This window comes from Borostomias antarcticus (genome assembly GCF_949987555.1).
Source record: "Borostomias antarcticus genome assembly, chromosome: 18".
NCBI lineage: Eukaryota > Metazoa > Chordata > Actinopteri > Stomiiformes > Stomiidae > Borostomias > Borostomias antarcticus.
Window position 1 is genome coordinate 13,339,464 of NC_140251.1, and position 23,817 is coordinate 13,363,280.

The following is a 23,817-nucleotide window of genomic DNA, read 5'->3' on the forward strand; positions in this document are numbered from 1 at the left end:
TCCCTCTCTCTCTGTCCCTCCTTCTCTCTCTCTTTCCCTCCCTCTCTCTCTGTCCCTCTCTCTCCCTCTCCCTCCCTCTCTCTCTGTCCCTCCTTCTCTCTCTATCTCTCTCTCTTTCCCTCCCTCTCTTTCTTCTCTCCCCCCTTCCTCTCTCTCCTCCAGAGGGAGGTAGTAGCAGGGCATCTTCTGAGCCAGATTTAGACAGGGCTCAGATCCAAGATCCAGCTGGTAGGATTTAGAGTGCGCTCGCCCCAGGAGCCCCCGCATATTCACTACACATCAGTGGAAAGTCCTGTCTCTCACACACACACACACACACACACACACACACACACACACACACACAGCTCACTGAGTCACAACTGGCTCCCCTGTCACTTAACTTCCACATGGCAACCCATCACATGGGAAAACTGAAGTGTGTGTGACTGTGTTGTTGTATATAGCTTTTGGATGCTCCACCCATACAGAGAGACGGGCTGCAGTCATAAGCAGCCTATTGTTGGAACGTCATAATGAGAGAGAGTGCGTCCCTAATGTTTAGTTAGGCTGAACCCGTAGTGACCGTCTGGTCTGGCCCCCACGCTGGGTGGCCTCCTGCTGGCCTTCTGCTTGGACCACAAGGGTGATTAAAGGTGCTGGAGATGGAGGGAGATGGGTCTATTAACTACTGACCTCACAGTCCTGGTGCCCTGTTGAACCCAGTAATGACAGTCCGCTGGTCTAGCATGCACCAAACCCTACTGCTACTAAATCTCCTCTCCTGGGGTCCTGTCCTGCCCTCTCCTCTCCTTCCATGTCCCCTGCCCTGGCCTGCATGTGTATCTGTGTGCGTGTGTGTGTGCGTGTATGTGTGTGTGCGTGTGTGCGTGCGTGCGCGTGTGTGTGTGTGTGTGCGTGTGTATCTGTGTGTGTGTGTGTGTGTGTGTGTGCGTGCGTGCGTGTGTGTGTGTGTGTGTGCGTGCGTGTGTGTGTGTGTGTGTGTGTGTGTATCTGTGCGTATCTGTGCGTGTGTGTGTGTATCTGTGCGTGCGTGTACGCTTGTGTGTGACGTCCACCACTGTGCCCCTGCAGCCTGAGGAGCTGACTCTGCTGTTGATCAAGCTCCGGCGCCAGCAGGCGGAGCTTAACAGCGTCCGGGAGGACACGGTAGCACAGCTTATGCAACTAAACCTCCACCACGACAACCCAAAGGTCAGCCCCCCCACCCCCGGGGAGCGCCGTCGCCCATCTCCATCCATCTGCCTCATCCATATTATCCCAGGGAGTCATCCACCTTCCTCATCCATATTATCCCAGGGAGTTTTTCTTTGGGGGGGAAGGGGGGGGGGGGTGGTTGTAGGTTAGGGGAGGGAGGGGACATTTTGGGGGTCATCTTCAGTCTTTCATGGAGAGCTGGTTAGGGTCCAATAGGGTTAGGGTTAGGGCCAGCGTTAGGGTGAGCAGGGGTAGCTGTAGTAGCGAGGCGTCAGCAGTGTTAACGGGCTGTAGGGTGGGTGGGGGTCAGTATTAACGGGCTGTAGTGGGGGTCAGTGTTAACGGGCTGTAGTGGGGGTCAGTATTAACGGGCTGTAGGGTGGTTGGGGGTCAGTATTAACGGGCTGTAGGGTGGGCGGGGGTCAGTATAAACGGGCTGTAGCGTGGGTGGGGTCAGTATTAACCAGCTGTAGAGGGGGCGGGGGTCAGTATTAACGGGCTGTAGGGTGGGTGGGGGTCAGTATTAACGGGCTGAAGGGTGGGCGGGGGTCAGTATTAACGGGCTGTAGTGGGGGTCAGTATTAACGGGCTGTAGTGGGGGTCAGTATTAACGGGCTGTAGGGTGGGTGGGGTCAGTATTAACGGGCTGTAGCGTGGGCGGGGTCAGTATTAACGGGCTGTAGCGTGGGCGGGGGTCAGTATTAACGGGCTGTAGCGTGGGCGGGGGTCAGTATTAACGGGCTGTAGCGTGGGCGGGGTCAGTATTAACGGGCTGTAGCGTGGGCGGGGTCAGTATTAACGGGCTGTAGGGTGGGTGGCGTCAGTGTTAACGGGCTGTAGGGTGGGTGGGGGTCAGTATTAACGGGCTGTAGTGGGGGTCAGTATTAACGGGCTGTAGGGTGGGTGGGGTCAGTATTAACGGGCTGAAGGGTGGGCGGGGGTCAGTATTAACGGGCTGTAGCGTGGGCGGGGGTCAGTATTAACGGGCTGTAGTGGGGGTCAGTATTAACGGGCTGTAGCGTGGGCGGGGTCAGTATTAACGGGCTGTAGCGTGGGCGGGGTCAGTATTAACGGGCTGTAGCGTGGGCGGGGGTCAGGGCTCAGCTTCACCTCATTCTCTAGAGGATCAGCATGATGTTTGAAGACGTCGTCGTCTCTGCAGGCGGAATCGTCTGCTGACTGTTACCTTAGTGTGTGTCATGCCTGTGACATGCCTGTGACCTTAGTGTGTGTCATGCCTGTGACATGCCTGTAGTCTCTCGCTCACCCGCTACTCTCTCCGGCGCATGGAAACGGTTAACCCCTGAATGCAGTACTGTATGAAATATTTATGTATTTTAGAACGAAAGCAAACATTTTTTGCTGATGACTTTTTATCAACGTTGAGTTTGATAAACAGACAGTGGCTGAAGTAGCTTTTCTCCCCAGAAGAAGCAAAGCAGATGTTGACCGGAAATTCAACTTGAAGCCATTAGTCATCTTGAGGAGTGGAGCAGCTAACTGGTCACAGCAGAGAGGCTTATTCTGGCCGGCTGCTCCGCGCCATGAGAGCTCATTCAGGATTCTGTTTGCCTTTTCCTCAGATGACAGCTTTTATGCAAATGTAGGTCACCTAGACTTGAAATGCAGGGGAATGACTGGCATTCAAGGGTTAATAAATAGTTGTGATTCAGCATGATTTCACACCAGTGGACCATTATTTATGTAGTTTATACAGCCAGAGGGCCATGGTACTGTATATGTAGTTTATACAGCCAGTGGACCATGGTATATGTAGTTTATACAGCCAGTGGACCATGGTATATGTAGTTTATACAGCCAGTGGACCATGGTATATGTAGTTTATACAGCCAGTGGACCATGGTATATGTGCTTTATACAGCCAGTGGACCATGGTATATGTAGTTTATACAGCCAGTGGGCCATGGTACTGTATATGTAGTTTATACAGCCAGTGGACCATGGTATATGTAGTTTATACAGCATGTCTATAAACATGTATTTTAGTTTGCCTTTCTACGTCTTTTAACTTACTGACTGAAATGCAAACAAAAAGAAAAAAGTGTTTTTTTGAATTAACCTCACTTTATAGTAATCCCTGTCACGCTGTGGTCATCTTGTCATTGTTGTTGTTGATCCTATTATGAAGTGCTGCCCAGCCTGAATAGATATAATCTGTACACAGTATGACATTGACCTAGCCTATTGTCATCTTAGCAGCATTTGGAACACACAAGTTTTAGTTTTGTTTTTAATCCAGTCCTTTTGTAGGTACTACCTACATTGCCTGCCTACCTACCTACCTTTGGTAGACCAGTGAATCGTCCACTATATAGATTGACCACTCATCCTCTCATGTCGGTTTGACGACGCCTGTGATTCTGACCTATTTGCCTCACCTTGACTTGCCCTGCCTGCCTCTGCCTTTTTCTCATGTGTTGTCTTAGCATGCTGTGTGTGTGTGTGCGTGTATGTGTTGTGTGTGTGTGCGTGCGTATGTGTGTGTGTGCATGTGTGTGTGTGCGTGCGTGCGCATGTGTGTGCGTGCATGTGTGTGCATGTGTGTGCGTGTGTGTTTCTCTGACACTGTTTCCTCTCTTTCCCTCACTCCACTCCCGTTTCTCTCCTCTGTTCTGCTGCCACTAGAACGAGGTTCTCTCCCATCACCTCCAGCGGAACCTCATGTACTTGGACCACCAGGTGGGGAAACGCATGGCCCTGTTCACTGTTCTGGACTGACCCACTTCCTTTCAGGCCGAGCTGCTGACACTGTATGTCTGTGTGTTTTCTAAAGCTCTTGGTATTCATTGCCAACTTTACTTTACTTTTGAGCTGCTCACACCTCGTCCAACAAAGTGTCCAACTTTAAATTTGAGTTGAAATTGTCTTCCAACCCTGGCTCACTAGTAGATCCTCAAGACAGACAGACAGACAGACAGACGGTAGACTATTTAGACAAGGAAGAACATACTAATAGCAGCTCTCTTTTACAGATGTGCCCAGCTTACAAACAACATATACTGTAATACAGTAGCAGAATACTGAAAAATACAGGAACAGTGACAGTGTGCAGACAACAATGAGAATGTACGAACTTAAAATCAAATATAGTGGCAGAGTACGAAAAATACAAAAGGAAAATCGATTCTCTCTGTGTCTGCGAGCGGTCAGTCATCCATGCTACAATAGTGGATTGTGGAGAGCCCTGGACAACATTGTACCTTTTACCATCAATGTAGTGTACTAACAGCTGAGACTTAGTGTGGACTAACAGTTACAGGCTTTTTACTACATTAGGGTCTGTCACGCTTAAAATAGCGCTGACATTTCTAGCTCTGCTACTTATTCAAGTCACGTCCTTCAAGGCATAGAGACAATCGACTCACTGCCCACCCTGAGAGGAAAGGGAGCTAGCTTAATGTGCGTCAGCCCATCGGAAAGGACACTCCAGGATAATCTGTTTTCTGCTCCAGTAATTGTGTCGGCGCTTGTCACCAACGTACTGTACAATCGTATTATGGTTTGGGTGTATACAACATTTCTCTGGGCTTTCTGTGGCCGTGTGACATCGTGGTTGAGAGCGAACCACTTGTACTGTACTGTGTGTCATGTCCGTGAGCGAGAGGGGGAGCGTGATGGACAGGGCTGTCTTTGTGAACTCTTGGCCCTGCTGACAGAAAACTGACACTCTCCGTATTGCTCCTCTTCACACTGAACTAGATGAAGGAAAGTGACCCTTTAATCGCGATGATTCACACTATGATTGAGAACTCAGCCCCGAGGCCTCAACTGTACCAGCAAGTAAGGTCTTGGCCAGCCGAAGCCTCTGCATTCCTCATCCACTCCAATTGTTTTGGTTTTAGTCTTTCGTTCTCTCTGTGCTGCAATGTTCCTCTGGTGTCAAGTCCTCATCTCAATATGTACCTCCCTACCTGTTCCCCTCTGGTGTCCTCAAGTCCTCATCTCAATATGTTCCTACCTCAGCACTTATTCATCCATCTCTTCTGACCGTCTGTCTCCTCCTCTCCGAGTCACACCGGCGTGGGCATGGCTTACACTGGTATGATGTGTAGTGTCTGTGCACCACTGTCACGTTAACCTTTCACTCACTGTTGACAGGAGTGTGAGTGTGCTATGTAGGCTACTCTCACCTTTACCAGAGTTGAACCAGGCTCTAAAAGGCTTGTAACGGTGTCCATGTCCTCGATAAAGAGGTGGGAAGGAACGCAACAGAGGACGCTCCTGTTTCTAATGTGACTGGCCTGAAATGACTGTTATTACTGACCTGAACTACATGATTGTTATTATTACTGACCTGAACAAGATGACTGTTATTATCACTGATCTGTACTAGATGATTATTAGCATTCCTGATCTGAACTAGAGGACTGTTATTATCACTGATCTGAACTAGATTGTTTATTCCTGATCTGAACTAGATGATTGTTATTATTCCTGATCTGAACTAGAGGACTGTTATTATTCCTGATCTGAACTAGAGGACTGTTATTATTCCTGATCTGAACTAGAGGACTGTTATTATTCCTGATCTGAACTAGAGGACTGTTATTATTCCTGATCTGAACTAGAGGACTGTTATTATTCCTGATCTGAACTAGATGACTGTTATTCCTGATGTGCAAAATTCCTTCCCTTCTATTTAGCAGCCATGCGCTGAGCAGTGAGAGGTTTGGCCGGAGGGTTGTAATGGGTGTGATGTAGCGCTACCACGCCAGGCCTGTCAAATCTCTGAGACCGCAGGGCGTCTCCTTGTCCAACAGCCATGCATTCTGAATGTCACTATTAAATTGAGCCATACTAAACCAAAGCATGGCTCTTTTCAACTAGCGTGGGTGGAGGTCTCTGCAGCCTGATATCTGTTGAGTTGAGTGAGACTGCCTTACCCGTTATGGTGTGGTTAGTTGATGGTGGTACTGGGATGTGGACGGCTGGTTAGGAGCGTTTTTCAAAGGCAGCGTTTGCAAAGGAGGAGTCTTGGTTTGTGCCATGGAGTCAGTATTTCTGTTAGACTGCGTGAACCACAGTCCATGGCTTTTTGAAGCGTAAACTGGACACTTTGGGCAGGGTTTCCGTTAGAGAAAATCGGTACCGGTCAATGTGATGTGAAATGTGAAAAGATTCGACTTTTCTGGACCAACTGGAGAAATCCCGGTCATTATATTATAATATAATATAAGGCCTATTATAGGTGTTTGTCACGGTGATTGTCCGTTGTGTAGCTTATATATGCCATTTATTGTCTCATTTCGCATCTGTAGGATTAAATGTGTGATAGGCTGTCATGATTCCATGCGCTAGGCCTATATGTATTTGCACAGCCACAAAAATAGTCACTTTTGAATTGCGACTGTAGGCTAGAACATGAATGTTTATTTCAATTGCATGAATCGGATTTGAGGATGTAGGCTAATTGGTCTGGGATTCGCAACAGTAATATGTGTTTACTAATTTCTCTTTCCAGTTTTAGCCTAACATTTTTATCAATAAAACAGCGTCATTATAACCACAGACATCGCAGTAGGCTATGAGGATGAGGAGGACACTGTTGAGAAACAACTGATAGGCGGGCTGGGCTAAATAAAGAAATACCACAATGCATGTCTAGATATATAACCTTTTTATTTAAAAGTGCAAGAGGTTAGGCAACATGTAGGCTTCTCGTAACAATTTAATTTAAGGCCTACGGCTGCACTGATTGGAATTCATAGGCTACATGTAGGCCTATAGCCTAATTTCGTCCTTTTATCAGATAGGCTAAAATAGAACAAAACTCTTTGAAAATAAATATAGCCTCCTTAAATAAAGTGTAAGAACTTACAACGTGCATAGGCTAATTTCCATTCGATATTAATAGGCCTTTCCATTTTCGCCTCAAGCTCCGTACCTCGATCAGGCTCCCTCTCGCTTGCTATGGTGGCCTGCTAGCCTATAGACAGGTTTATCTATGGTGGCCTGCTAGCCTATAGACAGGTTTATCTATGGTGGCCCGCTAGCCTATAGACAGGTTTATCTATGGTGGCCTGCTAGCCTATAGACAGGTTTATCTATGGTGGCCCGCTAGCCTATAGGCAGGTTTATCTATGGTGGCCTGCTAGCCTATAGACAGGTTTATCTATGGTGGCCCACTAGCCTATAGGCAGGTTTATCTATGGTGGCCCGCTAGCCTATAGGCAGGTTTATCTATGGTGGCCCGCTAGCCTATAGACAGGTTTATCTATGGTGGCCCGCTAGCCTATAGGCAGGTTTATCTATGGTGGCCCACTAGCCTATAGGCAGGTTTATCTATGGTGGCCTGCTAGCCTATAGGCAGGTTTATCTATGGTGGCCCGCTAGCCTATAGGCAGGTTTATCTATGGTGGCCCGCTAGCCTATAGGCAGGTTTATCTATGGTGGCCCGCTAGTCTATAGGCAGGTTTATCTATGGTGGCCCACTAGCCTATAGACAGGTTTATCTATGGTGGCCCACTAGCCTATAGGCAGGTTTATCTATGGTGGCCCGCTAGCCTATAGGCAGGTTTATCTATGGTGGCCCGCTAGCCTATAGACAGGTTTATCTATGGTGGCCCGCTAGCCTATAGGCAGGTTTATCTTACGTCTGATTTTTCATCGCATAGGCCTACTAGCCAATAGCCTACACATTAACGGAACAAAATGAATAGGCCTATTTGTTTTTTTATATTCAAAAGGAATCATGATATATGTAAATTTAATGTTAGCCTATTGTAGGCCTAATACAATTAGGGGAAATTATTTTGTCTGGACATTATGACCGGAGAGATGTTAATATATCGGACTTCAACAGATTTTTCCGGACAAAAAACGGTAATTACCGGCTAACGGAAACCCTGACTTTGGGGGTGCGCTACTGCGATGACAGTGTCCAGTCATACTCCCATTTCTTTCCTCTCTCTCACTCTCTCTCTCTCTCTCTCTCTCTCTCTTTCTCCACCTTTATTTCCTTTCCTCCCTGGTTGCTGAGGGAAGCAACATAGAGCACTCCATGGGGTGTGGCATTTAGTGTGACATCACTGCCACTTTTAAGACCCAGGAGGTGTAAAAGTGCGCCGCGCTACGTACATTTGCATATCAGCTCAGATACAACTGCATATCCATACCCCCCCCCCCCCCCCCCCGCCCCCCCCAGTCCACTCCACACCATGCTGTAGCCTACTGCACATATCCATACCCCCCGCCCCCCCCCCCCCAGTCCACTCCACGCCACGCTGTAGCCTACTGCACACACAGTAGCGCCGGCATGCTCTGTGTGGAATGTCACCTACAGTATGTCTGGTCCACAGAGGGCCACATGCTTTATCTGTGCTGTGGTGAAATTTGGTGAAAGAGGACTTTGCCTGTGTGTGTGTGTGTGTTTGTGTGTGTGTGTGTGCGTGTGCGTGTGCGTGCGTGCATGTGTGTGTGTAAAAGCGAGAGGGGCAACTAAGCCCCTGATTTGGGTTGAATACATGGGATCCAATGCAGTTGAAATCATGTCTTATATTTTGTTGTGTTAATACCCAAGTCGACCAATCATTCCTTGCCATCAGTGTGGGAAGGTGGATGTCATAACACTAGTTTGACTCGTGTACATTATGATTGCGGAACTGGCAGCTGAACCACAGGATACCAGCTTTTCCCCCAAACATCCTTCCTTTACCGTAGGTTGAGGGTTTGAGCCTAACTTTGAGTCGCTATGCCAAGTAAACCAGGGTTTTTCTAACCATTCAACATATTTTTCTTAACATTCGTTATAGACTCTTTTTACGGGAGGTCTCTGGTCAGCATGTTACACAGGGGCTCAGGTCCTCCGCTTAGTTCCAGAAAACACTGGGCCGACCACAGAGCCCAAGACCAGCAGATTCCTCCCTCCACTTATCTACTCGTAGTAGAACATCAGCAACCACCAGGCACAGCTTACGCTCCGACGCTGGAGCGGATAGTCTTACACACGTCCTCTCCGTGCCGCCCTCTAAAGCTGCCGTGTTCTGCTGACGGAGACAGATGAGAGTGGATGTTGAAACACGAGGCACCCCTGTCATCAGAGCGGGGGGGGGTTTAGACTGGCCCCGCTCCGCAACGCTGTACCCTCGTCCACATGTCTCCGTAGAGAAGCTAAACTCGCGTGTAGTCTGATGGACTCACAGATGCAGTATTAGTTCCCTGGCCCCCGATCCGGCTCTAGGGTGCAGTATTAGTTCCCTGGCCCCCGATCCGGCTCAAGGGTGCAGTATTAGTTCCCTGGCCCCCGATCCGGCTCAAGGGTGCAGTATTAGTTCCCTGGCCCCCGATCCGGCTCAAGGGTGCAGTATTAGTTCCCTGGCCCCCGATCCGGCTCAAGGGTGCAGTATTAGTTCCCTGGCCCCCGATCCGGCTCTAGGATATCGTAGTAATTCTCTGGACCTCAGGACACACTGATTAGACTCTTGGAAGTCATGAAGCTGCATTAGATGTCCTGATTCAGTGGTTATGTGGGTGTCTCTTCGTCTGTCCTCTCTAACGGAGTCTCTCTCTCCTCCAGATGAGTCCGGAGGACTACAGGGACCACGGCTACATGTGCAGACCAGAGGAGGTTGACATTGATGTAAGTCCCAAAGCAAGGCGCTGCCCCAGAGCCATGCATTATACATGACCGTTCTCAGTATGGGAAAACCCCAGGAGGTGTGTGTGTGAATGGGGGAATGAGAGGCCATTGTAAAGCGCTTTGCATAAAAGCACTATGTAAGTGCAGTCCATTTACCAGTCCATCCATATATTGACCGCGCCTTGGAGAAATGGTGTTTGCAGATCCACAGATCAGATGGAACCCCAGACTGTTTCACTCCCCCAAGGCTGTTGTTTCTCTCTCCCCAGACCAAGTTGAGCAGGTTGTGTGAACAGGACAAGGTTGTCCGGACGCAGGAGGACAAGTTGCAGCAGCTGCACAGAGAGAAGGTGAGACCATACTAGCATTAAAGGAGTAGTAAAGGGAAAATGCATGTTTAGCCCTGTTTTAAGGTTACTTATGATCATATACAATGGTTCAGATCAAAACGTTGACAAAACTAGCACTTTTGAGAAAGTCTGATAATTGCTCTACCACCGTTTTGGTCATACAATGGATGTGGGTGGGCACCTTGAAAAATCATTCAAAAACATGTTAAACTCTCGATTTCAAAAACAGGAAGCGGACCAAGGGGGTAATTGGTGTCCGTTGGTGTTTCATATTATGAAATCCATTGACTTGTACACGACCGTTGTAGATATGTAGATCAATCCGCAGAGGGGATTCAGGAAGCAGAACTACTTATGGTAGCTATTGTTATTGATAATGTTGCTAGGCTACCTAGTTTGCGTAAGCTTACACGTATGTGCTGCGACTAAATAGTTCTATGCTAAATATAAAAAAAAAGCCTTTCCAGATGAACTAGAATCTTACTTTATGGCGGGTTATATGTCAGAACGCCAACTAACACCTCGGTGAGTTTCTTGTCTTTGAAATTGAGAGTTGAACATTTTTTTGGAATGATTTTTCATGGTGCCCACCCAAATCCATATAACCAAAACGGTGGTAGAACAATTATCAGACTTTCTCAAAAGTGCTAGTTTTGTCAACGTTTTGATCTGAACCATTGTATATGATCATAAGTAACCTTAAAACAGGGCTAAACATGCACTTTCCCTTTACTACTCCTTTAACACCATACTAGCATTAGTGCCATACTAGCATTGATACCATACTAGATTTAATACCATACTAGATTTAATACCATATTAGCATTAATACCATATTAGCATTGATACCATACCAGATTTAATACCATACTAGCATTAATACCATACTATTATTAAGAGGTGTGTGTTTTTGTGTGATAACGGTGGTGTGTGTGGTCATCAACACATCAGCATGTTACATTCCCATCCCCTTTGCCCCCCCCCCCCCCCCCCTCCAGCACACACTGGAGACGGCCCTGTTGTCAGCCAGCCAGGAGATCGAGATGGGCTCGGACAACCCGGCCGCCATGCACAGCGTCATCCAGCAGAGGGACGTGCTTCAGAGTGGCCTGCTCAGCACCTGCCGGGAGCTGTCCAGGGTCCACGCCGTGAGTCACCGCTCTCACACACTCTCCACCTGCCGGGAGGGAGAGAAAGCATCTCTCTGTGTGTGTGTGTGTGTGTGTGTGTGAGTGTGCGCGTGTGCGCGTGTGTGAGTGTGTGTGTGTGTGCATGTGTGCGTGCGGATCTCACAAAGCCGTGTCTCAGCTGTGTCCCTACCCCTCAGGAGCGGGAGCGGTCCTGGATGGACTACGATAAGCTGGAGGGAGACGTGACTCTGGCCAAGAACCACCTCCTGGAGCAGCTGGAGGCCCTGGGGAGCCCTCAGGTAAGACCAGCTCATCCTCTCTCTCTCTCTCTCTCTCTCTCTCTCTCTCTCTCTCTCTCTCTCTCTCTGTCTGCTGGAGGCCCCAGGCCTCTCAGATAAGACTTGAGGCTCCTCAGATAAGACAAGTGCATCCTCTGTCTCTCTGCCCAGAGACAGTTTTGAAAGGGTTAGAGTTACAAAAGCCAGGTACCTTCCCCCGATGCGCACCCTAGAGATAGAGAGGTGTGAGGTCAGAGAGGACGTGGGGGGGGGGGGGGGGGATTCATTGCCATGGCAATGGTACGGTTGATCTTAATTAGTTCTGGGGGGGGTTATCTGGCCTTTTATTAAAGGTGCAGTATGCGGTTTGGCTCAGAAGCATTTTTTTAAATATTTCTTGCAATTGTCATTACATTCGTGCGTGCGTGTGCGTGCGTGCGTGTGAGCAGACTGAGCCCCCTAGCCAGCAGCACGTCCACATCCAGAAGGAGCTGTGGAGGATCCAGGACGTGATGGAGGCTCTCAGCAAGAACAAAGTCCCAAGGAACTCCGACAGCAGCATGGCCTACTATGGCTCCTGCCCTATCTCCAGCAAGCAGAAGAACGAGGTACACACACACACACACACACACATTCGGACAGTATGTGCTTAAGCATAGTTTTTCCTGGATCAGAATGAGGTGGAGGCGGTACCTTAAGCGGGGGGGGGATCTAAATTTGGGGCATCAAAAGCTTCATTTCCTGCATTCTGGTGAATTTTCTGTGCGCTAATGTGTGCTGGTTGTCTGCCTAACTATATATAGCCTACATTCTCCGATTTCATTGTGTTTATTTATTTTTAAATAACAAGGACTAGGAACATTTGTCAGGGCACATCAAGGCACTGTGACTGTGATGTAGGTTGTCAGGCTGAACATGTAGTAGTGGGCGGGTCTCAGAGGAGCTGGAGGCCGCCACGTAATTCTCTATGCAGGAAGAAGGTTAAAGGCTCTCATGGTCTAGATGGAGAAAGCCTTCCTGCCTGGGCTCCACGGTGCTGTCTGGGGCTGCCGTAATAGAGGCTGGTCTGAGGCTGTCGTAATAGAGGCTGGTTTGGGGCTGCCGTAATAGAGGCTGGTCTGGGCTCTCTCAGCAGACGCCTCCCTGGAGGGCTGTGCTCTAGTCTCTACGGCCAGTGGTCGTGTCAGTGAGATCGTCCCTGGGTGTTTGGTCCTGCTGGCCAGGCCGGGGATGACCCCCGCCCATTTGTAATCTCCAGGAGGAGGACTCGGTGCCGCCTCGGCCACCCCTGCCCCTGTCCTACCAGCCTGACCCCCCCACCGTGCCCCCCCTGCCCTCCCCCGCCAGCGTCCGGACCGGCCCGCCCCGTCCTGAGGACAGGAAGGGCAGCCAGAGGAACGGAACACACGGCGTAAGCCCCCTGAACTACGACCTACGACCCCCATATGACCCGCCACTGTGATCACTCATCACCCCCCCCACACCCCCTCTGCCTTTTTTCCGTTGGATCTCAGTTTTTTCTCGTTCTCCGTCCCTCATCCCTTCTGTTCCCAGTTGTGTAGATTCCAGGTGAATCATCATCATCCTCACATCCTGTTTCTGTGCGCAGAGGAGCTCTTTGGTTTGGAAGTTTATTCCAGTTTCGTTGGCGTTCTTCCTCGTCCTGCCTGTCATCTCCGCTCGCTTTGAATGTTGCACTTTTGATTTTGTTCACGTTACGACTTCATACCTTCTCAGTTCTCACTCAGTTTCAGCTCTGAGATTTGAACCTCTTCAGACCGTTGGTTATCAATCAGCCACCCTCTCCATATCCGTGTGTGTGTGTGTGTGTGTGTGTATACAGTATGTGCGTGTGTGTGTGTGTGTGTGTGAGTGTATATGTGGGTGTGTGTGAGTGTATATGTGGGTGTGTGTGTATACAGTGTGTGCGTGTGTGTGTGCGTGTGTGTGTGGGTGTGTGTGTATACAGTATGTGTGTGTGAGTGTATATGTGTGTGTGGGTGTGTGTGTATACAGTATGTGCGTGTGTGCGTGTGTGTGTGTGTGTGTGTGTGTGTGTGCTGACCTGTCTGCCCTGTCTGCAGGGTCCAGACTACAGGCTGTATAAGAGTGAGCCAGAGCTCACCACCGTGGCTGAGGTGGATGAGAACGGAGAGGAACGCTCTGAACACACGTCTGACAGAGATCCCAAAGGTACACACACATATACGCACACACACATACGCGCATCTACACACACGCGCACCTACACACACACACACGCACACACACATACGCGCATCTTCACACACACACACACACGCACATACGCACACACACATACGCGCATCTACACACGCGCACCTACACACACACACACATACACACACATACACATACACACACATGCACACATACACACATACTCACACGCACGCACACACTCACCCACACACACACGCACATGCACTCATACACTCACACACATTACACTGCTAGACCATCTGTTCGATGTATCACTCTCAAAAGTGTCTATCATTTCAGAGCTCTAGAGTTATGTGTCAATACAAATGCACCTAGTGTGTCCTGTGCTCCTAGAATCACATACGACTTTCTTCCAACACCCACCCCCCTCCTCCCTCCAGGAATGTCCTACCCCGTGGGCATAGTTCCCCCCAGGACCAAGTCCCCCATGCCAGAGCCCTCCACCATCCCCTCCTACATCACTCTGAGAAAGGGGAGGAAGTCTGACCCTAGGATGGTGAGTCCCTCCCCTCACCTCCCCCCTTTGAATAAAGAAGAGGTATTGAGAACCAGTGGTTCTGGAGCCTATGCTAGGGCTCTATCTCCTGATTCCTTAGCGTTAGGCAGCTTGATGTACAGGTGCACCTCCTGGACATGACGCTAGTACGACTATCCCCCCATACAACCCTTGATGCTGAGTGCCAATCCGGGGGGCATCGGGTCCCATTGTTATAGTTTTTGGTGCACCACTAGTACTCGCTGTGCACCACTAGTACTCGCTGTGCACCACTAGTACTCGCTGTGCACCACTAGTACTCGCTGTGCACCACTAGTACTCGCTGTGCACCACTAGTACTCGCTGTGCACCACTAGTACTCGCTGTGCACCACTAGTACTCGCTGTGCACCACTAGTACTCGCTGTGCACCACTAGTACTCGCTGTGCACCACTAGTACTCGCTGTGCGGCACGCAGGCTGTCCAGATCGCTGTTGCGGCCGTGTTGGAGACGTGTTCCAGATGTTGGATTTGCTCGTCTCGTTTGTTTGTTTGTGTCTGTGGATTCGTGGGGGCGGATGAAGCCCCGCCCCTCCTTCTGCAGTGGCTAGGGTGTGACTCACGCTCTCCCCGAGGGGCTGATTCATAGCGCGCCCATGAGCTCCAGAGGCCCTAGTTAGCCCTGACCCTAACTCTGGCCCTAACCCTACTTAAAACTGCTAACCATGTTATTAGAGAACCAGAGTGCTGGGTGTGGCCTCATTCTCTGAGCCCAGTTTTACTGCCAGCTGTGTGTGTGTGTGTGTGTGTGTGTGTGTGTGTGTGTGTGTGTGTGTGTGTGTGTGTGTGTGTGTGTGTGTGTGTGTGTGTGTGTGTGTGTGTGTGTGTGTGTGTGTGTGTGTGCGTGCGTGCGTGCGTGCGTGCGTGCGTGCGTGCGTGCATTTTAAACTTCATTAACTTTTATCATCTGCCCCATAGAGTGCGCGCAGTCCTATCTGTGGACGGTGGTCTATTTCAGCTACATAGCGTGTGGTGATGGCCTGGGATTGTGTGTGTGTGTGTGTGGCTCAGGCCATGGTCCATGCCCTGAGAGAATGTTTTCCTCTGTGAATAACCGATAGTGAGTGTGTGTGTGTGTGTGTGTGTGTGTGTGTGTGTGTGCGCGTGTGTGTGCGTGCGTGCGTGCTTGTGTGTGTACTGGGAGGACTGAACTTCTCTGAGGTCACATCATTATCCAGTGCTCTCCAGGGGAGATTACAGGCGTTCATGTAACTCCAGCAGCCCTGAGTCCTCTGGGTGTACCCGTGCGTGTGTGTGCGTGTGCGTATGCATGTGTGTATGCGTGTGTGTGTGTGTGTGTGTGTGTGTGCGTGTGTGTGCGTGTGTGTGCGTGTGTGTGCGTGTGTGTGTATGCGTGTGTGTGTGTGTGCGTGTGCGTGTGTGTGTGCGTGTGCATGTGTGTATGCGTGTGTGTGTGCATGTGTGTGTTAGGGATGCAAACAATTAGTTGAGATTTACTGGATCTACTATCAAACAACGTGGTAGGATTGTGTCTTCAAATCATGTCTTAATGAACCTCCCGAAGGTGCAATATAACTATTCTATATAACGAAGCGGCCATCTTGGGAGAAATGCAGAGGAGAAATCAACAGCGGCATATTTTGAAAAATGAAGCGGGCCAAGCAAAGCATTGTGGGACCACTTTGAAAAGAAAAAGGACAAGAAGCGAGTTGTAAATATTGTGATGCCGTGTAACCGTACAATACAATGACAACAGCGATGCTCTGTCACCTGAACGTTCACTCAGATAATTTGTCTCTCGTCCTCGTCTCACCTGCAGCACAACCACCATGGGCTCAGTGTTAAAAAACGCTTTTGGTTTTGTTTGGAAATGTTGGTATTTTAATTATAATTAATCGATTGATTAATCGTTAACATTACCAACGATCGATTCAGGAATGCTCCAACGATTTGCAACCCTAGTGTGTGTGTATGTGTTTGTGTGTGAGTGGCTGTGCGTGTGTTTGCTTGTTTGTTTGTGTGTGTGTGTGTGTGTGTGTGTGTGTGTGTGTGTGTGTGTGTGTGTGGCATGAGTATGAGGAGGCTTAGAATGACTTCCACAGCCTGACCGTGTGTGTGTGTGTGTGTGTGTGTGTGTGTGTGTGTGTGCGCGCGTGTGTGTGTGTGCGCGCGTGTGTGTGTGCGTGTGTGTCAGGAGCGTCCCCGCAGCGCCGTGGAGCAGCTGTGTGCGGTGGAGGGCGGCCGCCCCAGGATGAGTGTAGAGGAGCAGCTGGAGAGGATCCGCAGGCACCAGCAGGGGGCGCTGCGAGAGAAGAAGAAAGGCCCTAACGTCCTGGGCGGCGGCCTGCAGCACGACGGAAACTCCCCCTCCCGTAGCCCTGCCTCCAACAAGGAGAACCCCTTCCGCAGCATGCAGGTACACACACACACACACACACACACGCACCAATGTCCCAGGTCACAGACTTCAGTCACAGAGCTGTGTGTGTGCGTACATGTGTGTGTGTGATCAAACAAGTGCAATACCAGTTATTTGAAAGCATGTGTTGCATGTTTAGTCGTGAACATAGCTCATTTTTATGTAAACGCTTTTTCATAGTAGTTTTAATGTCTTCTTCTTCTTCTTCTTCTTCATTATTTATTCTTCTGCCATTGGAGTCTATGGCAGCCCATAGAACCGTATGGTAAAAAAATGTGAAATTTGGCACACATTCATGACAGTCCAGTGATCAAATCAGAGCGCACGTAAACGGAGTGTAAGACAGAAACATGTCCCATTTAAATTCCTTGCAGTAGGACATTGTAACCACAGTATGAGTTCTCAGACCAAGGCAGCACAACGGAAAGAATCACAGACTGTGCTGCTCCAGTGTCTCTCATGATACGGACTGGTACCTGTCCTTCATCACTGTCCACCAGAGAAACAGAACCAGAGAAAAGAAAGAATTTCGACTTTTGAGCTTCCTGCAGTCGTCTATCATGGGACCAGGACAATGACAATAGAAACATTTGCGCTCCTCCTTACCCTTAGAGCTAGGCATAAGCGAGGCGCGAGTAGGCGCCCAGTCATGCCCTGACGAACTTCTCCGTGTCTCCACACGGGGCACTGTGAACGTGGTCTTGTGAGTGAGCACAAACTCTTCTGCAAGGACCGCTGCATAAGACAAAGTTGCTACCGTCTGTTCATTGAGGTAAACAACCATTCCCTCTGTGAGACTATTTTTAAACTCCTCTAACAACACTAATCCACGTAAAGTCTCAAAATCCTTGCACTTACTGGCAACGCACCATCGGTCGAACATAACCTCCTTCTCACGGGCAAACTCAACGAATGACTTGTGGGAACTGTTCTTATGAGTCCGAAACCTTTGTCTGTAGGCTTCTGGAACTAGCTCATACGCCCGGAGCAGAGCGGACTTATTTCAGTCATATTTCAAACCATCTTCTTAAGACAAGGCAGATAAACTTACTGGGCTTTCCCAACTAGTTTACACTGTAGCAATAAGGCCCACATATCTCTAGGCCATTTAAGAGAGGCGGCTATGCGCTCAAACACAACAAAATATGAATCTACCTCAGATTCTCGAAAGGGCGGAACTAAGGAGACATCCTTCCGCACATCAAATGTGTCAAACCGAACCTGGAGGCTGCATGGGGATAGGATTTACGGCTGCAGACAACTGGTGAACCCTTGCCAAAGCCAAATTCTCCTCCATCTCCAAGAGACCTCGAGCTCCATTCTTCGAATCTCTATTCTTCTCTTAGACTCTGCCTGCCTGTCACGCTCTCTCTCCTGTTTTTCGGCCTCGAGACGAGCCACACGGAGGCACACCGGAGTTTCTTTGCTCGTACCAGGCGAGGGCGATGAAGAAACAGACTGGGGATCAAACCGAGGTAGGGTATGTGGGGGTTTCTCTGACTCCTCAGTGCTGGCCTCCGCCTTCTCTGGGGTGACAGATCCACTACCACCTCAGTTCCCTTGGGCATGCTCGGCCTCTGGCTGCTCAGGCAAATCAGTCACAGGAGCAGCGAGTAACACAGGCACAGAGAGCGATACTTGCTGTTCCACCAGCGCTTCCCAAACGATGCGCCTTAACTCTGCTTTCACTACATTCCGAGGAACCTTAATAGAGAAGTGCTCTGCTATTACACTTAAATCGGCTACACAACACTGATATAACACGACACTGATATAACACGACACTGATATAACAGGACACTGATATAACATGACACTGATATAACAGGACACTGATATAACATGACACTGATATAACAGGACACTGATATAACATGACACTGATAGAACATGACACTGATATAACAGGACACTGATATAACATGACACTGATATAACAGGACACTGATATAACATGACACTGATATAACATGACACTGATATAACATGACACTGATATAACAGGACACTGATATAACAGGACACTGATACAACAGGTCGAGAGAAGTCTCTATGAGGTCTGAGGAGTCTCAATGAACAAATCAACCAATGACAGCCATCTCCAGACCCTAACACCTCTCCTGCTGGAGAGACAGGGGGACCCAGGACCCAAACATGCAACAGTAACCCAAAACCACAACTAAGGCAAACAGTGTAGCAACAGACGAGCAAAACTGATCAAACACAAATTACACAGACGGCACCATAAGCAAACTATCCCCCCCTTCTCTCTCAAACACAACACAGGGGACATATATAGGGGACAGGGAGCCAGATAATTGGATGACAGGAACACCATTTCAAATCACACGTGGACAGGTGCATTTAGGCACACAACTTTTGACCCGTATGACCAATTTAAAAAAATGAGGTACCGTTGGAATCCCTGGCTCAAGACGATTTCAACGCACCCTATGACTTCATTTTCCACCATTTTGGATTTCCTGCCATTTTGGATTTTGTGTAAAACACTTAATGTATCTCCTCCTAGGAATTTTCTCCAATCTACATGAACCTGGCTACGATCATTCTCTAGACCAATATCTACAAAAGCCTTTTGGATTTTCGAAAGCGTTCGCCCGTTACAGCTAATTGCCAAACAGGAAGTGTGGTCATATCTCATTAACGCTTTCATGTATCAAAATCACATTCGGCATACTCATCGGGGACAGTCCCGTGACCCCTGTCACCAAGTCTATGTCGACAACTCAAACTCTCTAAACTCTCTAGCGCCACCAACCTGTCAAAGTTGGAAGTGCGTTTATTCTGAACCGTATGCCCGATCTTCAAAACTGCGGTAGGGATTCGAATGCTATGCCGTGTTTCACTTGTAGCCTTTGATACGCTGGTGGCGTTTCCTGCTTGGCCCCCACATTGCTGCTTGCAGCTATATTTATTTATTTCATTTTATTCACATTACTTTCTCCTCTTTTTTATGGTGTTAGTGCTTCTTATTTTTTCTCTTAAAGTACAATGTTTTATCCTGTTGTTTTATTTGGTTTGTGAAGAACTTTGTAACATTGTTTTGAAAAGTGCTGAATAAATAAAGTGTATTATTATTATAATTATTATATTATTATTATGATTATCAGTCCCACAGCAGGCGCAGAGAGGAGGTGATGAGCAGCGACATCCTAGCGCTGGAGGCGTCGCTGAGAGAGCAGGAGGTGGTCAGGGAGCAGGAGACCCCAGCCCAGGAGATCGCCAGGCTCAAAGAGGCGGGGAACACAGAACACCTCAACATGGACAGAGAGGTACAGAGAGAGAGAGAGAGACCTTGACCTTTAGTAATCCTTTATTGGTGCAATTAAATTAAGTTAAAATCAAGGATCAGGCCATTTCACAGCATAAACATATAAAATATAAAAAAAAAACAAGTGCACATCTTCCACAACACGTATAACACACGTTAAAAAGCCAGCGATAGCATATTATTAGCTACCGTACATAACAAAGAGCAGCCTCCTCTGACGCTCCGCCGACCGGCTCTCGCTCAACTCCGCCCTGGCGCTCTCTGGGAGAGATCCCATCACCTCCTGCAGCGTCCTCTGCATGTCCTGAGCAGATCTCAGCCCAGTCTCTTGGCTCAGGGTCGTGGCAGTCTTCCACCTCCCCTGCTCTCTCAGGTGAGCCAGCTTTGTGAGCCCCGCCCCCACCAAGACTCTCCAGCCCCCCCCCCCCCGCAGGCCACGGTCTCTTCCGGTGGTAGCGAGTCTCTGACAGCCTCCCTCCCTCCCTCTCTCCCTCCCTCTCTCCCTCCCTCCTCCTCCTCCAGCTGTCGGTACCAGACAAGGTTCTGATCCCAGAGCGCTACGTGGACTCGGAGCCAGAGGCCGCGCTCAGCCCGCAGGAGGAGGCAGACAAACAGAAGAAGGTGGACCGCATCAAGGCCCTGATCGCTAAAAACAGGTAGACACACACGCGCACACACACGCACACACCACATTTTCGGCATATCCTCCTGATCACCTCCGCCATGTCGTGTCATCTCAGGCAAAAAGGCAAAAGAGCTGTGCGCACATCCCACCTTAGAAGGCCAGGTGCTGGATCTTGGAGTACATGCGTGAGAAGAGAGGACAGATCCGCACACCGATTTCTCCTGGTCCTCCCGGCCCTTTTCAATAAAGTGGACCGGGAGAAATCAGCGTGCGGATCTTTCCTCTCTTCTCACGTGTCATCTCAGTCAGCCGTCTGAATGCTCGTAGAAAGGGCATCTGTTACAGCAGACCAGGGCTGGTATTTCAGCGGGCCGCCCTGCAGCAGACAGCATCCCAGGGTGAGGTCCGGGTGAGACCGGCGTCCCAGGGTGAGGTCCGGGTGAGGGCAGGGCTAGAGACGAGAGACCGGCGGAGACGCCCGGAGGGGCCGGGACGCCACAAGACGTCTCTTATCATGCAGATCAGCGTCTTAGATGTGTCCCGCGCTCATTCCCCCAGCAAGGGTGGCATTTCCATCCTAAATGTCAGCCCACGGAATGGATTTTGAAAAGATTCTTTGTGTTTGTCCCGGGGTAATAGTTTTTTTGTTTTGTTTTTTTGCGGAGATGGTTTCACCTATCACATACACCGAACTTGATGTGTGTGCGTGCTGCGTGTGCTTTGCGCGCGTGTGCGTGCACCATTAATGCCGACGGCTTCCTCCCGTGTTTCCCAGCATGCAGAGCGTTGCTCCGGAGGAGGCCGAGGAGGAGCAGATGATCAACATCTCCTACGAGCTGGCGGCCGAGGCCTCCAAGCGCAGCAAGCTGGTGGCAGGTACAGAACAGCCTCCACTCAGAGAGGGAGGGAGGGAGGGAGGGACTAGATGAGGGAACACCGGGAGGCCAGAATAGTGCATCACTGACACAAAGATGGCAGGCGTAGCCATAGCTTTGCTCATCTTTCTATCTCTGACATTGAAGTCTTTTGTTTGTCATCCAGAGAGGCTTGATTAATATTGCGTCTAATATTGTGATTGGTGATTTAATCGCAGTATTCGTTTGCTGGTTTGATTTACATAATGAATTTGCTTACTTGTTTTGTTTGTCTTCCTATTGGTTTGTTTACATCATGCTTCGTTTTTTGTTTGTCATTTGTGTGCGTCCGTGTGTGTGTGTGTGCGCACGCGCGTGTGTGTGTGCTCATATATTGCTGTCGTTTGCAGTGCAAAGCCTCTTGTCCTCACCTCCAGCTGAGCCCCAAACCTCATCTCCTAACACCCCCACACACCCCCAGCTCACTGACGGGTCACACTTCATGTGTGTGTAGTACACCAGTAAGAGACCTTTTGTTCAGCCTCTCTGTCTCTATCTCTCTCTCTCTATCTCTCTCTCTCTCTCTCTCTCTGTCCGTCTCTATCTCTCCACCTCTTTGTGTCTCTCACGTTTTCAGTTGCTGTGTCCAGACCATTCCTCCTGACCATTCCTCCTGACCATTCCTCCTGACCATTCCTCCTGGTATTCAGATCTGCAGCCTGATGTCTGGACTGTCATTTTACAGGGTTGATCATGTCGGGGTTATCACCCTCTCTCTCTCTGTCTCCAGCCCAGGCTCTGGGCTCAGTGAAGACCTACACATGAGTGATGCCACAGCGGAAGTAGAGATGGCTGCTTCCCCGTATCACCTGCCCCGGAGACATCAGCACAACGGACAAGACCACACTTCATAACCCGGGCCTTACTTCCTCCGGTCCTACTCTTCACTGTGACATCACATCCTGCTGTGCCATGACGACACTGCCCTGTGACCGCCACGCCTCCTTGTGATGCCCACCTCTTTCTCTCCCTCCCTCCCCTTCTCTCTCTCCCTCCCTCTCTCCCTCCCTCTCTCCCTCTCTCTCTCTCCCTCCCTCCCCCCTCTCTCTCCCCCTCCCTCCCCCTCTCTCCCTCCCTCCCCCCCCCCTCTCTCTCTCTCTCTCTCTCTCCCTCCCTCTCTCTATCTCTCTCTCCCCAAGTACTCCCCCCAGCGTCTTCACAACGACGAGACGATCAGCCATCTACACTGTTCCTGTTCTGATATTTCCATTGCCATTATTGATAGTGTTTTGAGTTTGCTTTGGGTTTGAGTGTAGAGGCACGTGTTCTTCTGCCCCCTGCTGGGATGAGAGGCCTGTTCCACGACCAACCCGAGAGGACGGTTCCCTATCCTTAGAAGGACCCTTAAGTCACGGCCACAAAGTTTTATGTTTTTAACCAGTGTTCATCTTGGTTTAATTACCTGCGTTGCATTATTTTAGTTCATATGGATTTTTTGAAATTCATTTTTTCGATGTCTTCATCATCACATAGCACTGCACACTTCAGTAATCCAGTGTACAAACCATTTCTGTTTTCCATGTGTAAGTATATATGCTGTAAGTATATATGCTGTGTGAAATATCATTGATAGGCGGTTTATAACTCAAGAAGGCGCCACTTTATTGCTGCAGATGATGAGATTTGTAATATTTTTTCTGGTTGTAATTATTTATACGTCAGATTCTCTGCAGTCTCCTGTAGCACTGTTTGCCGACACACATATGAATGTTTTGGCTTAAAGAGATGCTTCATTTTTTTTGTAATACTGAGAGATATATTTAAGATGAAAGAAGGAAAACATTTTCAGATTTTGGTTTTATTTTATGACTAATTAGTTCGAGGTCCTGGAACTGAAAAAAAGGAATAGCACATGTAAAAAGCAATAAGGAAGTTTTGTTAAACCGGGATATTTTTTTCGTGTACAAAATGTAATTACCTGAAGTTAATTGTGTATATACTGTACACGGTACAGCAAGATGGGATGATGTAGCAAACCGAGGCTACAAATGAGAGTTGATATGCAAATGTTCATATCCCATCTGTTTTATATCATGTTAAATAAATGTTGCTGTTCTTACACAGTGCTGGCTGTGGTTATTTAATATTTTGCCTTGCTTACTGTTTGTGTATTAATCATCATAAGCAACACTAGTAGTCAATATAGGCTACACGTGTGCTGTAAGTCATTCTGCCCACACTTAATATAGTTGTATTATTTATGTAAATAAGCAAACTATAACGCCAACACAAGCGTTGTTTGGGTGAATCAACCAACATGGCAGGAGATGCAG

The 23,817-nt window shown here is 48.9% G+C and overlaps 1 protein-coding gene across 4 annotated transcripts in view; it reads left to right on the plus strand.

Moving 5' to 3' along the window:
- The window catches only part of LOC311320842 (pleckstrin homology domain-containing family A member 5-like), a 104,222-nt gene extending 80,664 nt beyond the window's left edge, over window positions 1-23,558 (plus strand). For 3 of the 4 annotated variants that reach the window (XM_084452697.1, XM_084452694.1, XM_084452695.1), the window contains 14 exons: window positions 1,075-1,194; window positions 9,734-9,796; window positions 10,066-10,146; window positions 11,145-11,294; window positions 11,474-11,575; window positions 12,004-12,162; window positions 13,639-13,747; window positions 14,179-14,294; window positions 16,489-16,710; window positions 19,845-20,006; window positions 20,528-20,661; window positions 21,406-21,506; window positions 21,895-22,005; window positions 22,275-23,558. In XM_084452697.1, coding sequence (XP_084308823.1) covers window positions 1,075-1,194; window positions 9,734-9,796; window positions 10,066-10,146; window positions 11,145-11,294; window positions 11,474-11,575; window positions 12,004-12,162; window positions 13,639-13,747; window positions 14,179-14,294; window positions 16,489-16,710; window positions 19,845-20,006; window positions 20,528-20,661; window positions 21,406-21,506; window positions 21,895-21,998 — 1,623 coding nt within the window. In that variant the 3' untranslated portion in view covers window positions 21,999-22,005; window positions 22,275-23,558. The remainder of the gene's footprint in view (window positions 1-1,074; window positions 1,195-9,733; window positions 9,797-10,065; window positions 10,147-11,144; window positions 11,295-11,473; window positions 11,576-12,003; window positions 12,163-13,638; window positions 13,748-14,178; window positions 14,295-16,488; window positions 16,711-19,844; window positions 20,007-20,527; window positions 20,662-21,405; window positions 21,507-21,894; window positions 22,006-22,274) is intronic. The other variant, XM_084452696.1, reaches the window with a different exon arrangement.
- The last annotated feature ends 259 nt before the right edge of the window (window positions 23,559-23,817 follow it).